The sequence below is a fragment of the Mus caroli genome, unplaced genomic scaffold, assembly GCF_978045245.1.
Source record: "Mus caroli unplaced genomic scaffold, Mus_caroli_1 scaffold_13, whole genome shotgun sequence".
In the NCBI taxonomy this organism is placed as follows: Eukaryota; Metazoa; Chordata; class Mammalia; order Rodentia; family Muridae; genus Mus; species Mus caroli.
Genome location: NW_028227268.1, coordinates 114,166,749 through 114,184,835, shown reverse-complemented (window position 1 = coordinate 114,184,835; position 18,087 = coordinate 114,166,749). Strand labels below are relative to the sequence as shown.

At 41.8% G+C, this 18,087-nt stretch overlaps 1 protein-coding gene across 1 annotated transcript in view; it reads left to right on the top strand.

Annotated features, from left to right (window-relative positions):
- The window catches only part of Abca13 (ATP binding cassette subfamily A member 13), a 485,227-nt gene that overhangs the window by 36,612 nt on the left and 430,528 nt on the right, over nucleotides 1-18,087 (top strand). Inside the window, exons 4-6 of the mRNA XM_021177120.2 lie at nucleotides 11,772-11,923; nucleotides 13,209-13,237; nucleotides 17,830-17,993. Of these exons, the coding sequence (XP_021032779.1) occupies nucleotides 11,772-11,923; nucleotides 13,209-13,237; nucleotides 17,830-17,993 (345 nt within the window). The remainder of the gene's footprint in view (nucleotides 1-11,771; nucleotides 11,924-13,208; nucleotides 13,238-17,829; nucleotides 17,994-18,087) is intronic.

The window sequence follows — 18,087 nt, the reverse complement described above, 5'->3', positions numbered from 1 at the left end:
CAGTCCTTTCAACTTGGTAATCCCCAGGTTGCAAGGAGGAGGGTGTTGGGCATTTGGTGGGGCTGGAGAGCAGTTCACTTATGTCTTTAGAGGCCACTTTTGGGTTTTAATATGACATCTTTCATATCAGTTAGAAGCCTAACTGATTTCCCTGATTCTCCTCTCCTCTCCTCTCCTCTCCTCTCCTCTCCTCTCCTCTCCCCTCCCCTCCCCTCCCCTCCCCTCCCCTCTCCTCTCCTCTCCTCTCCTCTCCTCTCCTCTCCTCTCCTCCCCTCCCCTCCCCTCCCCTCCCCTCCCCTCCCCTCCCCTCCCCTCCCCTCCCCTCCCCTCCCGTTCCCCCCCCCCCCCCGAGATTCCAGAGGCTTATAAAAGCCACCTATTGTTGAAGATGGCCTCTATGCATTGGGTTGCCTGGGATGCTAGCAGTCTCTGTTAACATGTAGAGAACAGTTTCTTCTCTGAATGCTCTCTGATCCTGGTGAAGCATTGAACTTGTTTTATTCATCAGTGATACTGAATTTCACTGTAGTCTCTGAGTAGTGAATGACCATGTTTGTGGAGGGAATTCTTCTTTGTCATGCAAATCCTGGTTTTTATTTCTAAAGTTCTCTAATTTATAAAACAACATATGATTAAAAACCTCTAAGGGGACGCGGGACCTGAGACTGCTCTGGTTGGGGAGAGAGAAATCCGGCCTACATAGGGCCACAACCCTCTTCCGGTCAGAAAAGCACCTGGGCAGCTGGGGCACAGGGTCTGCTGACACTCGCCAGCTACCCACAACACCCGCCACAGGATCTTAAGACTTCTGGAGAGTGGAGCACAGCTTCTGCTCCAATCCAATTGCGCGGGACCTGAGACTGCATTAGTTAGGGAAGCAGAAACCGGCCTGAGTAGGACCACAGGCCTCATCCTGCTGGATCAGCGCCTGGGTAGCGGGAGCACAGGGTTGCCTGACACCCGCCAGCTACCCACGACCCCCGCCGCAGGATTTTGGGACTGCTGGTGAGTGGAACACAGCTTCTGCTCCAATCCAATTGCGCGGGACCTGAGACTGCATTAGTTAGGGAAGCAGAAACCGGCCTGAGTAGGGCCACAGGCCTCACCCAGCCGGATCAGCGCCAGGGTAGCGGGAGCGCAGGGTTGCCTGACACCCGCCAGCTACCCAAGACCCCCGCCGCAGGATTTTGGGACTGCTGGTGAGTGGAACACAGCTTCTGCTCCAGTCCAATCACGCGGGACCTGAGACTGCTCTGGTTGGGGAGAGAGAAATCCGGCCTACATAGGGCCACAACCCTCTTCCGGTCAGAAAAGCACCTGTGCAGCTGGGGCGCAGGGTCAGCTGACACTCACCAGCTACCCACAACACCCACCACAGGATCTTAAGACTTCTGGAGAGTGGAATACAGCTTCTGCTCCAATCCAATTGCACGCGGGACCAGAGACTGCATTAGTTAGGGAAGCAGAAAAACGGCCTGAGTAGGACCACAGGCCTCTTCCGGCTGGACCAGCACCGGGGTACCGTCAGCTACCCACAACCCCCGCCGCAGGATTTAGAGACTGCTGGTGAGTGGAACACAGCTTCTGCTCCAATCTTTAAATAGTGACAACGATAACAACTAACCCCAGAGATTACCAGATGGCGAAAGGTAAACGTAATAATCTTACTAACAGGAACCAAGACCACTCACCATCATCAGAACCCAGCACCCCCACTTCGCCCAGTCCAGGGCACCCCAACACACCGGAAAAGCTAGACATGGATTTAAAAGCATATCTCCTGATGATGATAGAGGACTTCAAGAAGGACTTTAATAACACACTTAAAGAAATGCAGGAGAACACTGCTAAACAGGCAGAAGACAATAAAGAGGAAGCACAAAAATCCCTTAAAGAATTGCAGGAGAACACTGCTAAAGAGTTACAAATCCTTAAAGAAAAACATGATAACATAATCAAACAGGTAGAAGTCCTTACAGAAAAACAGGAAAACACATCCAAACAGATGATGGAAATGAACAAAACCATACTAGACCTAAAAAGGGAAGTAGACACAATAAAGAAAACCCAAAATGAGGCAACACTGGAGATAGAAACCCTAGGAAAGAAATCTGGAACCATAGATACGAGCATCAGCAACAGAATACAAGAGATGGAAGAGAGAATCTCAGGTGCAGAAGATTCCATAGAGAACATCGGCACAACAATCAAGGAAAATGTAAAATGCAAAAAGATCCTAACTCAAAACATCCAAGAAATACAGGACATAATGAGAAGACCAAACCTACGGATAATAGGAGTGGATGAGAATGAAGATTTTCAACTCAAAGGACCAGCAAACATCTTCAACAAAATTATAGAAGAAAACTTCCCAAATCTAAAGAAAGAGATGCCCATGAACATACAAGAAGCCTACAGAACTCCAAATAGACTGGACCAGAAAAGAAATACCTCCCGACACATAATAATCAGAGCAACAAATGCTCTAAATAAAGATAGAATACTAAAAGCAGTAAGAGAAAAAGGCCAAGTAACATATAAAGGCAAGCCTATCAGAATTACACCAGACTTTTCACCAGAGACTATGAAAGCCAGAAGATCCTGGACGGATGTTATACAGACACTAAAAGAACACAAATTCCAGCCCAGGCTACTATACCCAGCCAAACTCTCAATTAACATAGATGGAGAAACCAAAGTATTCCACGACAAAACCAAATTCACACATTTTCTCTCCACGAATCCAGCCCTTCAAAGGATAATAACAGAAAAAAACCAATACAAGGACAGGAACCACGCCCTAGAAACAACAAGAAGGTAATCCCTCAACAAACCTAAAAGAAGACAGCCACAAGAACAAAATGCCAACCTTAACATCAAAAATAACAGGAAACAACAATTACTTTTCCTTAATATCTCTTAATATCAATGGACTCAACTCCCCGATAAAAAGACATAGACTAACAAACTGGCTACACAAACAAGACCCAACATTTTGCTGCTTACAGGAAACTCATCTCAGAGAAAAGGATAGACACTATCTCAGAATGAAAGGCTGGAAAACAATTTTCCAAGCAAATGGCATGAAGAAACAAGCTGGAGTAGCCATTCTAATATCTGATAAGATTGACTTCCAACCCAAAGTCATTAAAAAAGACAGGGAGGGACACTTCATACTCATCAAAGGTAAAATCCTCCAAGAGGAACTATCAATCCTGAATATCTATGCTCCAAATACAAAGGCAGCCACATTCATTAAAGAAACTTTAGTAAATCTCAAAGCACACATTGCACCTCATACAATAATAGTGGGAGACTTCAACACACCACTTTCACCAATGGACAGATCATGGAAACAGAAACTAAACAGGGACACAGTGAAACTAACAGAAATTATGAATCAAATGGATCTGGCAGATATCTACAGAACATTCTATCCTAAAACAAAAGGATATACCTTCTTCTCAGCACCTCATGGTACCTTCTCCAAAATTGACCACATAATTGGTCACAAAACAGGCCTCAACAGATATAAAAATATTGAAATTGTCCCATGCATCCTATCAGATCACCATGGACTAAGGCTGATCTTCAATAACAAAATAAATAATAGAAAGCCAACCTTCATGTGGAAACTGAACAACACTCTTCTCAATGATACCTTGGTCAAGGAAGGAATAAAGAAAGAAATTAAGGACTTTTTAGAGTTCAATGAAAATGAAGCCACAACATACCCAAACTTATGGGACGCAATGAAAGCATTTTTAAGAGGAAAACTCATAGCTCTGAGTGCCTCCAAAAGGAAACTAGAGAGAGCACACATTAGCAGCTTGACGACACACCTAAAAGCACTAGAACAAAAGGAAGCAAATTCACCCAAGAGGAGTAGACGGCAGGAAATAATCAAACTCAGGGGTGAAATCAACCAAGTGGAAACAAGAAAAACTATTCAAAGAATCAACCAATCAAGGAGCTGGTTCTTTGAGAAAATCAACAAGATAGATAAACCCTTAGCCAGACTCACTAGAGGGCACAGGGAAAGCATCCTAATTAACAAAATCAGAAATGAAAAAGGAGACATAACAACAGATCCTGAAGACATCCAAAACACCATCAGATCCTTCTACCAAAGGCTATACTCAACAAAACTGGAGAACCTGGATGAAATGGACAAGTTCCTAGACAGATACCAGGTACCAAAGCTGAATCAAGATCAGGTTAATGATCTAAACAGCCCTATATCCCCCAAAGAAATAGAAGCAGTCATTAATAGTCTCCCAACTAAAAAAAGCCCAGGACCAGATGGGTTTAGTGCAGAGTTCTATCAGACCTTCAAAGAAGATCTAATCCCAGTTCTTCACAAACTATTCCACAAAATAGAAACAGAAGGTACTCTACCCAACTCATTCTATGAAGCCACAATTACTCTGATACCTAAACCACAAAAAGACCCAACAAAGATAGAAAACTTCAGACCAATATCCCTTATGAATATTGATGCAAAAATCCTCAATAAAGTTCTTGCTAACCGAATCCAAGAACACATCAAAACAATCATCCATCCTGACCAAGTAGGTTTCATCCCAGGGATGCAGGGATGGTTCAATATACGGAAATCCATCAACGTAATCCAGTATATAAACAAACTCAAAGACAAAAACCACATGGTCATCTCCTTAGATGCGGAAAAAGCATTTGACAAGATCCAACACCCATTCTTGATAAAAGTCTTGGAAAGGTCAGGAATTCAAGGCCCATACCTAAACATGATAAAAGCAATCTACAGCAAACCAGTAGCCAACATCAAAGTAAATGGTGAGAAGCTTGAAGCAATCCCTCTAAAATCAGGGACTAGACAAGGCTGTCCACTTTCTCCATACCTATTCAACATTGTACTTGAAGTCCTAGCCAGAGCAATTCGACAACAAAAGGAGATCAAAGGGATACAAATTGGAAAAGATGAAGTCAAAATATCACTCTTTGCAGATGATATGATAGTATATATAAGTGAGCCTAAAAATTCCACCAGAGAACTCCTAAGCCTGATAAACAGCTTCGGTGAAGTAGCTGGATATAAAATTAACTCAAACAAATCAATGGCCTTTCTCTACACAAAGAATAAACAGGCTGAGAAAGAAATTAGGGAAACAACACCCTTCTCAATAGTCACAAATAATATAAAATATCTTGGCGTGACTCTAACTAAGGAAGTGAAAGATCTGTATAATAAAAACTTCAAGTCTCTGAAGAAAGAAATTATAGAAGATCTCAGAAGATGGAAAGATCTCCCATGCTCATGGATTGGCAGGATCAACATTGTAAAAATGGCTATCTTGCCAAAAGCAATCTACAGATTCAATGCAATCCCCATCAAAATTCCAAATCAATTCTTCAACGAATTAGAAAGTGCAATCTGCAAATTCATCTGGAATAACAAAAAACCTAGGATAGCAAAAACTCTCCTCAAGGATAAAAGAACCTCTGGTGGAATCACCATGCCTGACCTAAAGCTCTACTACAGAGCAATTGTGATAAAAACTGCATGGTACTGGTATAGTGACAGACAAATAGACCAATGGAATAGAATTGAAGACCCAGAAATGAATCCACACACCTATGGTCACTTGATCTTCGACAAGGGAGCTAAAAACATCCAGTGGAAGAAAGACAGCATTTTCAACAAATGGTGCTGGCACAACTGGTTGTTAACATGTAGAAGAATGCGAATCGATCCATTCCTATCTCCTTGTACTAAGGTCAAGTTTAAGTGGATCAAGGAACTTCACATAAAACCAGAGACACTGAAACTTATAGAGGAGAAAGTGGGGAAAAGCCTTGAAGATATGGGCACAGGGGAAAAATTCCTGAATCGAACAGTCATGGCTTGTGCTGTAAGATCGAGAATTGACAAGTGGGACCTCATGAAACTACAAAGCTTCTGCAAGGCTAAAGACACCATCAATAAGACAAAAAAACCACCAACAGATTGGGAAAGGATCTTCACCTATCCTAAATCAGATAAGGGACTAATATCCAATATATATAAAGAACTCAAGAAGGTGGACTCCAGAAAGTCAAATAACCCCATTAAAAAATGGGGCTCAGAACTGAACAAAGAATTCTCACCTGAGGAATACCGAATGGCAGAGAAGCACCTGAAAAAATGTTCAACATCCTTAATCATCAGGGAAATGCAAATCAAAACAACCCTGAGATTCCACCTCACACCAGTCAGAATGGCTAAGATCAAAAATTCAGGTGACAGCAGATGCTGGCGAGGATGTGGAGAAAGTGGAACACTCCTCCATTGTTGGTGGGATTGCAAGCTTGTACAACCACTCTGGAAATCAGTCTGGTGGTTCCTCAGAAAATTGGACATAGTACTACCGGAGGATCCAGCAATACCTCTCCTGGGCATATATCCAGAAGATGTCCCAACCGGTAAAAAGGACACATGCTCCACTATGTTCATAGCAGCCCTATTTATAATAGCCAGAAGCTGGAAAGAACCCAGATGTCCCTCAACAGAGGAATGGATACAGAAATTATGGTACATTTACACAATGGAGTACTACTCAGCTATTAAAAAGAATGAATTTATGAAATTCCTAGCCAAATGGATGGACCTGGAGGGCATCATCTTGAGTGAAGTAACACAATCACAAAAGATCTCACACAATATGTATTCATTGATAAGTGGATATTAGCCCAAAACCTAGGATACCCAAGATATAAGATACAATTTGATAAACGCATGAAACTCAAGAAGAATGAAGACCAAAGTGTGGACATTGTGCACCTTCTTAGAATTGGGAACAAAACACCCAGGGAAGGAGTTACAGAGACAAAGTTCGTAGCTGTGATGAAAGGATGGACCATTTAGAGACTGCTGTATCCAGGGATCCGTCCCATAATCAGTTTCTAAACACTGACACCATTGCATACACTAGTAAGATCTTGCTGAAAGGACCCAAATATAGCTGTCTCTTGTGAGACGATGCCGGGGCCTAGCAAACACAGGAGTGGATGTTCACAGTCAGCTATTGGATGTATCACAGGGCTCCCAATGGAGAAGCTAGAGAAAGTACCCAAGGAGCTAAAGGGATCTGCAACCCTATTGTTGGAACAACATGATGTACTAACCAGAACCCTGGAGCTCTTGTCTCTAGCTGCATATGTATCGAAAGATGGCCTAGTCGGCCATCAATGGAAAGAGAGGCCCATTGGACTTGCAAACTTTATATGCCCCAATACAGGGGAATGCCAGGGCCAAAAGAATGGGAATGGGTGGGTAGGGAAGTGGGGGGCGCTATGGGGGACTTTTGGGATAGTATTGGAAATGTAATTGAGGAAAATATGTAATAAAAATATTAAAAAAAAAATAAAAAATAAAAAAAAAAAAACAAAAAAAAAAAAAAACAAAAAAACCTCTAAGGGGTTCTATAATTTGTAATCAGAAAAATTTCTTCTCAATATTATTCCTTTTTTACTTTTGGGATATGCTAAATTTAATTGGGTACTTAGTTATTTTAACAGGCTTGCAGTAACTTGTGGAATGACTTTTCTACTTTATTCCAAATTAGTAATTTTACCAATTAAAATGAACTTTTAATCTGAGCTTCACTGTAAGCAGCTGAACAGTGCTGGTATGGAAAGGTCATGGGATATTTTCTCATTATGCACACACACAAATACACACAAACACAGATAGTCACACAACACACACACAAACATACAAACACACACAAACAAAAACATATATACATAAACACATACGCATAAACATAGACACATACACAAACAAATGTACACATATCTACACACATACACATAGATGCACATACATACACAAGCATATTCACACAAACACACACAGAAAACCACATACATATGTACACACAAACACACCCAAATACATATACACACATGCACATATATACATATATACACAGATACACAGATATACACAAACATATATGCCGAACATCCACAAACATATATATCTTCACTTGCACAAAGATATATATACATGCACAAATATAATACACATATACATCAGTGTGTGTGTATGCACACACACACACACACACACACACACACACACACACACACGCTCGTGCGTGCACATGCAGGCACACAAATTTTCCCCCCCAATTTGTGTATGGGCACATATCAGTATTCAGGAGAGTAAAGAAAGAAGATTGTGAATTCAAAGCCAACCTGTGTATTTCTCACTCATATAATTCATAATGGTTGTTAAGTGATTTAGAAGAGTGCATCAGGCTTATCCTTTGATACTTACAATTCCAGTCTGCCCTTGTCCTCAACACTGGGTTAGCTGGTGGGTCTCTGGTAGGAGGAATGGATGACAAGGCAGGTACCCAGCAGCTTCTGCCATCCCTGTGTGGGAGTTGGCTGGAGGAGGCACCCAAGAGTCACTAGTGACCACGTTTCCTACCTGTTCTGTTCCTCACTCTGACCTTTATTCAGGGTTGTATTTCTACCCTGCTTTTCTTTCTTTCTTTTTTTTTTTTCTTTTTTTTTTTCATTTTTTATTAGGTATTTTCCTCATTTACATTTCCAATGCTATCCCAAAAGTCCCCCATACCCACCCCCCCACTCCCCTACCCACCCACTCCCCCTTTTTGGCCCTGGCGCTCCCCTGTACTGGGGCATATAAAGTTTGCAAGTCCAGTGGGCCTCTCTTTCAAGTGATGGCCTATTAGGCCATCTTTTGATACATATGCAGCTAGAGACAAGAGCTCCGGGGTACTGGTTAGTTCATATTGTTGTTCCACCTACAGGGTTGGGTGCTTTCTCTAGCTCCTCCATTGGGAGCCCTGTGATCCATCCAATAGCTGACTGTGAGTATCCACTTCTGTGTTTGCTAGGCCCCGGCATAGTCTCACAAGAGACAGCTATATCTGGGTCCTTTCAGCAAAATCTTGCTAGTGTATGCAATGGTGTCAGTGTTTGGAAGCTGATCATGGGATGGATCTCTGGATATGGCAATCACTAGATGGTCCATCCTTTCGTCACAGCTCCAAATTTTGTCTCTGTAACTCTACCCTGCTTTTCTACCCTGGTTTTAGGGTAAATAAGAACCTCTCAGAAACATCTATTATTATTCACTTATTTTTCAAGAGTTAGAATTGATATAGTTTTTCTTTGCTCATAAAATATCAAATGTCTTATATATTATCTTGTAGGAGAAACATTGTTCAATGCTAAAATAAAACTAAAAGCAAATGAACGAGATTATAAATCTAATCTACTTAAAACAAATAAGCTGTGTACATGAACTAAATATGTCCATGGGAAAACAGTTATAATTCTTGAAAATTCAGTATATGGAACCAATTACCACCTCTCTCAAAAGAGCCCCCTGGCTTCTCCTTCTGAATGATGAGTAGTGTTGCAGGCTTCAGCCTGTATTTTCATCTTGCTCTAGGAGAAGCCACTTATGCCAGCATCTTCCAGCATCTTGGAAGTCCAGCCCATATCCCTCACTGTAAATACCCATTCAAATCAGGTAAACACATAGGCATGGATGAACTTAACCATCTAGCATTGATGTTTTGCACATCTAAGGACTATTTACCCCAGCAGGGGTTGCCATTTAGGACCAGAGGCCCTCAATATGTCAAAGCATCAGAAATACAGAAAAAAGCATACACTGAGTGAACCTAGTTCTCCCTGCACATATGTAGCAGATGTGCAGCTTGTTCTTCATGTGGGTCCTGAACAGCTGGAGTGGGGAGTATCCCAAAAGATGTTGTATGTCTGTGAGTTATGTTCTTCTAGCTGGGCTGCCTTGTCTGGCCTCAGTGGGAGAGGATAAGCCTAGTCTTTCAGAGACTTGATGTGCCAGAGTGTTGGGGGGGTGATACCCAGGGGGGGCCCACCTGCTCAGAGAATAAGCAGAGGGGGAGGGGGAAGAACTGCAAGAGGGGATGACTGAGGAGGGCAGTGAGCAGGATGAAAAGAATAAGTGTAGTTAATGCTCCACACCTAATTTGTTAAGGTGTCACAGTGGGTCCTGATCTGTCTGCTTTCCCCTTCCTGTGAAGCCCCATCCTTTATCTTTTTCTTACACTTTTAACCCTAAGTGTACTTGTTCCTTGAGGGGAGCAATTTCTATTTTAGCTTTTAGAAATTCTTTTGAACTTTATTCACAATATGTATACAACTATGCATCCTTGAAGAAAGGCCTTTAATTTTTTTTATTTAAAAAAATCTTATTGGATTTAGTATTATGTATGTATATGTATTTTGCCTGTATGTGTCTGTGTAACACACACACACACACACACACACACACACACACACACACACACACATATATACAAATCTCTCTCTTTCTCTCCCTCTCTCTCTATATATATATCTATATCTCTCTCTCTATATATATATCTATATCTCTATATCTCTATATCACCTCTCTATCTGTCTATCTCTATCTCTATCTCTATCTCTATCTCTATCTCTATCTCTATCTCTATCTCTATCTCTATCTCTATCTCATCTCCATCTCCATCTCCATCTCCATCTCCATCTCCATCTCTATCATCTCTATCTCTATCTCTATCTCTATCTCTATCTCTATCTCTATCTCTATCTCTATCTCTATCTCTATCTCTATCTCTATCTCTATCTCTATCTCTATCTCTATATGCCTGAAGTAACAATGGGGCATTGAATCCCCTGGGAGTGGTTCTAAGTCATCATGTAGGCATTGGAATATACCTAAAGCAATGATTGCTTTTAAGCCTTGAGCCACCTCTCCATCCCAGCATTGCTTCTTTTTAAATCCATGTGTCTTTATTTCTATTTCGCCTGCTTGCCCATGTGGTTTTAGCAGGTAGTTAAAAGGTATGGGGAGGAAAGACTGTGGTTCCTGGTTCCTCATCTTTGTGAGAAAGCCTTGAGGTCCCCACTGTCAAAAGGAAACTAGCTGTAGGCATTCTACAAATGTTCCCTACAAGTTAAAACATTGATTTCCTTTTCAGAGACTTTTCACTATGAACAGGTGCTGAGCTCAGCAATTGTTTTTATATCGTTGGTGTGCTTGATTGATAACATTTTAGATGGATCATGTCAACAGACCTCTCCTGCTGTTGAGTGGTTGTCTTTTCACAACTAACTCTGCTTGGAATTCTCTGTCACCATCAACTCTCACTGTTCTTGTCTAGATACTTCTGACTCTTCTCACACCTGGGTACTCCTGTGCCCAGCACACTGGGTAGTCACATGCCTAGCACAGACTGTGACTCTTCACACCCCTGGACAGCCTCATACCTAGCACAGACTCACCAGTCCTTCCCATGCTGAGGACATTCCATTTATCAGCTATCAGCTATGAGCCCTTCTCCACTACCCAGTCCGATTTTTCTTGTCTCACAGCATCTATGTCTTCCCACAATGCTCTCTGTTCCCTGCTAATGCTCAGTCAAGCTTACTCTCAGCACCTTGTATGGGATGTGTAGTATAATACATGTTGAATAAATGGAAAAAAAAACTAATGACTATATACAATTTTGAATTTTACAGATAATGAAGAGAATGAGGATACTTTTCTAATTATTCATATATATATATATATATATATATATCATGGTCAAGGGTTTTTCTGGGTGGGTGGTAGGCTTGAAACTATGTGCATATTTCACTGAGAACAGTTTGGTACGGAGTGTCAAAACCTTTTAAATGCCAGGGAAACGGATTCCTGCAAGAGTTCTCCCACGTGTGATAGTTATTTTCTGTGTCTAAAGTTTGTCTAGGTTCCAAACTGCATCTGATGACAGAAAAGTCAGTAGCTTGGCCTTTTTAAATGAGATTCAGGATCTGGCTGAGGACATTTTTGAAACGATGGACAAGGCAAAGAACTTACAAAACCTCTGGCTGAAAAGATCAGAAACCCCAGGTAAGAGTCTGAAAAATGTTACCTTGTTTTCTTGGACACAGAGTGAGAGTTCTCCAGGGCTTAAGTGAAGTTGCACCCCCTGCTGGATGAAGCCTGCACTGCTTGCTGTTTTGGAGGGTGGGCTGAAATATTCTTCCTCTCTGAGGCATGTAAAGGTTATAAAGGAGGAGTGATCCAGCCCTCCCATAGGCTGAGGCCCACCCATCTAAATCACCTCCTCTAATACTATCTACATTTCCCATGTTGCCTGCCCAGGCTTTAGAACTGTCTTTACACACATTCCTGATCTGAAGATGTGACTTGGTCTCCCCCCCCCCTTTTTTTTGAGAGTATCTTAGTAAAAGGCAGGTGGTTGTCCACAACAGATAAGGGAGTTCTGTTTGTCTCTGTCATGGGGTCAAGGCTCCTGTCTGTAACCTCAGCTTTTGGGGACAGTGGAAGGATTTTGAATTCAAGGTCAGCCTGGGCCATGTGGTGATGATTAGTGTCAATAAGCAATAACATTTTTTTGGAGGGGGTGGAGTTCGAGTAGTTCTTTTCATATATGATTTTTAAAAAGTTATATTTATTTAATGTATGAATGCTCTGCTGTATATACATCTACCTGCCTGAAGAGGGCATCAGTTCCCCCTATAGATAGATGGTTGTGAGCCACCATGTGGTTGTTGGGAACTGAACTCAAGACTTCTGGAAGAGCAGCCAGTGCTTGTAACCACTGAGTCCTCTTACTGCCCAGAACTAATTCTCTTGAGAACGGTATATCTATTTTCAGCTTGTTATTGTGTGGGCTATTTCTCCTAGCCTGTTATTTAAAAGCCTGAAAAACAATAATTTCACTTGTCTTTCTCCTCTTTTCTGAAGATTTTGCTTGTTTGTTTTCTGAGAAAGGGTCTTGCTAAGTAGCTCTGGATGACCTGGAGTGTACTATGTAGATGAAGGAGGCTCTGAACTCAGCAATCCTCCTGTCTCTGCTTCCTGAGTGCTTGTATTGCAGGTGTGCCAACACACTCAGGTTGTTTTTTCTCTGTTTCCACTCTTTTCATTCTGTGGGCACATTCACAATGCCAGGTATGACTAGAGACTGGCAAAATTCTGAACTGTATCTACTACTTATTTTGTGGAACATTAGTATCGATGTGGCTTGGGATGTGGCAGCAACAGTTGCCTTTGTATTCATCCTTCTGTTTGTTGCCTCTGTATGTCTCTCTTCAGTAATGGACCAAAACAGGCACTCAGTGTTCTCTGAGGTCTGACCAGCTGATCTGTTAAATGTGTTCTATTGTAGGTTCGTCTTATGGCTCCAGTTTTCTAACAGTGAGTATCCCAGCAATATCTCTTTGTGGATGAGTGTTTATTTTAAAGAATTCCATTAGTCACTTCATCTTTTGGATAATGACTGTGCAGGGTGGGGTTCAACAGACATAAATTTACATCAGACATAGATTGAATGATGGGTTTTAATTTATTAAATCAGGGTTTGGAACTATGAGAAGGGAAAGATGGAGGGGATGCAGTGGGTGGTACACACACACACACACACACACACACACACACACACACACACACATGTTGCCTTGTGGCAGGGATTTAAGTCAACAAGAACTCAAAGTTGGTGAGATCTGTGCTTGGCATATGACTTTAGACCTGCTTGAAACACAGGGCTTTTAGTGAAGGCCATATAGCATCATTGAGGAGACTTGCTATCATCTGCATATAGTTGAGACTGTCACAGCTAGGGGTAGGTAGAGAAGCCACTGTTTGTTTCTGGTGATCAGGGGTGGAAATGCTTCTAAACATTCTTCAAAGACAGGCATCCCTGCAGCAGACTCAGCCATCCATCAGTAGAGTCAGGTTGTGAAGGCCTGAACAAAGGGCGAACTGCAATATGAAGGCCCTTTCCTTACACTGCTCCACCAGACATTCAAGGCCCAGGTTTTTTTTAGTAGCATTGTGCTTTTTCATTGAGTCTGAACTATTCTCAGCAGGCTATAAAGCAGCTCATGAAAATGTATACATAGTAAAACATTATAAGAGTCCAACAATAAGGGTCAAAATGCTCTGGGTGGGGCAAAAGTGCCTGTACATCCATTGAATGACACCCAATTGTTATCAGGCACTTACATCATCTGCCACACCAGGGCAAAGGTGCAGCTGACCTTTGCTACCTTGTGGATTTTTCTTTCTCCTACCCTTTATCCCCATAGTTTCATCCCCCAACACTAGACAGGAGAGAAAAAATGATAGAGGGAAGAGAGGAGTTAGGAAAGTCCCTGGATCTAATTTTTTTCCTTTTGTTTCTTTTTTGACCACAGCCACTAAAAAACTACATGCAACCTCCCTAAGTGACCAACAGCCATCCACCATACTTCTAGGGGCCCTAGCTTTAATGTACCCTCTGAAAAGTTCCCAGAATTCCAAACATCATAGAACCACAGAAACTATCTGCAACTGGTAAAATCATGCCTCTACTAGAGCATGAGGCAAATCATAGTCAGCTGCTGTGGTGTTTCAGGAAATATTAAAAAAAGAAACCATCAGGTTCCCTCACTTGAGCCAGCAACTCTCTGCCTCAACACTGGCAGTCAATGGCTGACCTGTTTTTATCTCCTGGAGACTCTGACTCAGTGCTCCAAAGTCTCTCCACCCAGCTTGCTAGGTTCCCACTGGCAGATGGCTACCAGGTCAGCCCCAATGCTTCAAATTCCCCACAGCCTTTGTGGTACACCTCAGGCAAACCCATGCCTTGCCACCATGCCCTTTTCTCTTTCATCTGAACCCAGATGAGCCAGCCCAGTGAAGGAAAACACAACACAAACTTAGATCAGAAACAATGGTAACTCAATTGCTGGATGCAACAACTAAAATCCTAATCTTGTAAGCCTTATTAAACCTAAATCCTCTGGTGGCAGATATTGAAACCAGGAGACACTCGTAGCTACATTTTGTCCTCACACTATCTCCATCCAAAAAGGAACTAACTCTCCTGCTTCCTCTCCTGTCCAACCTGGAAGTTAGTCCTACATGCCCAATGATTGGGCCCTTTATGCATAAGGGAATTGGGTCACAAGAACAGCACCAGGCCCATCCACAACACTGTGGTCAGTTGGAAGCAGCATCATACACATAGGATTAAAATGAAAATACTTTCTTATAATATTTTTTTAAAAGAAACCAAACTTCCAAAATTGTCATTACACAAAGGGGCTCATCAAGGTTCATGCAAGCTCAGTTTACAAATAACTGAAAAATGTTAGCTTAATCATGTGAAGTGTGATTTTAATGATCAAATTAGCATGTTAAGGGTTTATGAGCAGCACACCTAAATGTCAGATGGCTTGTGACAATGAAAGACAGATACAATCAATGCTGAAAAACAGCTTGATACCTTTGTGGCCTTTCTGACAATTTTTCTTATGCTAAAATTTTTCATGCATAAATAGATTATTTATAATGATGAATAACTTTTATATTCAAAACTAGGATAAGTAAATGTTGATACTCTAAACAATCAAAAATTAACATGGAAAAAGATTATAGAAATTGTGGAAAGTAGAAACCGCTATCATATCCATGCTCTGATTATTATGCAGACATTGAGGCCATGCATATGTTGAGCTGAAGTATGGCTGCAGCAAAGTAGTCCTGTTTGTTATGATGAAAGGATTCTAGGTCTATGCTTTTGCTATAGAATTTTGGTAATGATGTCATATCACCTGATATATTTCCTTATTTCCTTCCTTCCTTCCTTCCTTCCTTCCTTCCTTCCTTCCTTCCTTCCTTCCTTCCTTCCTTCCTTCCTGCCTTCCTCCCTCCCTCCCTCCCTCCCTCCCTCCCCTCCCCTCCCCTTCCCTTTCCTTCCCTTCCTTCTTTTCTTTGTTCCCTTCTAGACTGGGTCTTAGATAGCCCAGGTTGGACTCCAACTCTCCATGTCATGAAGGATGGCTTTGAACTCTTGATACTTTTTTCTCTCCAGATACCCAGTGCTGGGATTCCCAGCATATTTTACAATGTTTGGTTTTCTGCTTGATTTTCATTTCGAGCAGAATGTTCTTTGGGGTAATCTCATCAGAGGAGTGAGAAATGAATGATGTCTTTACATGAGCTTTTGTGCTGAGCCATAGGTTGTTGATGGTGAAAGTAGACTTTGGAAAGTAAGGAATCTACTTAGTTACTTATGCAGTACCTATGCATGCCAAAGGTGTAATGCAGATGTGCAGTTAAAAAAAGACAGTAGGTGGTAGTGGAATTCTTAATATATTTAGAAGGTATAACCAGTAGAATCTCTCAGTATACATGAGCAAGAGAAGTCAAAGTGATTCTAGGTGCTTTATCTCAGCAATTGGAAGTACATAATGTCCATTCACTGAGGTAAAAAATGGTTAGTGCAAGTTTCTCTTGGTGGTGTGGTGAGGAGGAGGAAGTGGGGAGGAGAAATCAGGAGATTGACTTGGGTATGCTAGGGATCTATCAAGGTAGTGTTGTCAAGGAGGATGTGGTGACACAAACTGGGTGCTGGACTAAACAGTCTGGGACAGGCATATGGACTTAGAAGGTGTTGGGGCAAAAGTGACACATGAGGGAAGGGTGGAGAGTGTAGATGGAGATGAGGCAGGGAATGCATCTGAGAAGGTGTGGGGAGGATGAGATGGAGATGAAGCTCTGGAAGCCCAGAAAACCTATTGTTAAGGAGATGAGGTGATCCACCATCTTAGCGCTGTGGAGGGACCAATCAGAGAAGCAGCCACTTGAAGAAGCAGCTCAAGGTGGTGGGTAATGTTGACAAAGGAGGCTCCCATGACAAGTGTCTTAAGAGTTTTACTGCTGTGAACAGACATCATGACCAAGGAAACTCTTATAAGGATTTAATTGGGGCTGGCTTACAGGTTCAGAGGTTCAGTCCATTATCATGAAGGTGAGAGCATGGCAGCATCTAGGCAGGCATGGTGCAAAAGTTGCTGAGAGTCCTACATCTTCACCTGAAGGCTGCTTAGCAGAATACTTGCTTTACAGGTAGCTAGGACTAGGATGTAAAAGCCTAGGTCCACAGTGACACACCTATTTCAACAAGGCCATACCTTCAAATAGTGCCACTCCCTGGGCCAAGCTTATTCAAATCATGACATCAAGGGAGGATCCAATAAAGGGGTGGAAGTGTGACTCCTGTCTCCTGGGATAGAATAGGAATAGGCTGGGAAGAGAGCTTATACAGTTCCAGGAGGATATACAGAGGACGGGAAGACTAGGAATAAAAGCTGTTTCTGAGGCCAACAGATGCCCCCCATTGGCTGTCTAATCTAGCTTCAACACCTCCCATTGATGGTCTAATCTAACCTCAGCTGCGGACAGCAGTTGCCTGAGAGCCCAGACTTCTGGTCGCAGCTCTCCATACCAAGCGCTTGCGGAGAGTATTTGCTTTCTGCATATGTTCCCTAGAAGAAGCCAGCTTAGCCTGAGAGGATCCATCAAGGGGGCTGACACTCAAAGCAGCCCTCCTGGGTACCACATAGGTGGTGCCATGACAGGCAATCCTGCTTCTCTTCCCTCTCTTTCATCTCATTCTCTGCATCCTTCCACTCTTTTGTTTTTTACTGCCTTTTCTTCTTCCCTAATTTTTTTCCTTTTTGATAATTTACAGTTATTTTAAATTGAAGATTTTCCTCATGTTTTTAGTAGTGATACTTGATTTTATATATACAAATTTCTGTATTTTCAAAACTTTAGAAGGAACCTAATAATAATTTTAAAATCTTGCCTATTGAACGTAGGAGGAATTAGCCATGAGTTTATTTTATTTATTTATTTATTTATTTATTTATTTATTTATTTATTTTTACATATTTGAAGCATCCTCTCTATTTCTGTCTCATTAAATAGGAAAACTTTTGGGTTTTTTTTTCCCCTATCAGATGGATCTCAATAAGACTGAGGATGTGATATCAAAATTGGAAAGCCTTCACCAGCAGCCTCATATTTGGGATTTTCTACATTCATTGCCTAGACTGTACATGTCCAGTGCTCACTTGGAAGATAGCATGGGTGCTGTGACACACTTTCTCCAGGCGGGTTTGAAGTAAGCAAAAACAACAACAAGCAATCATGTGTGTTATCTCCATAATTTTAGTAGAATGTGTCACTGAGTAATATTTTCATAAGAGACACCCTAA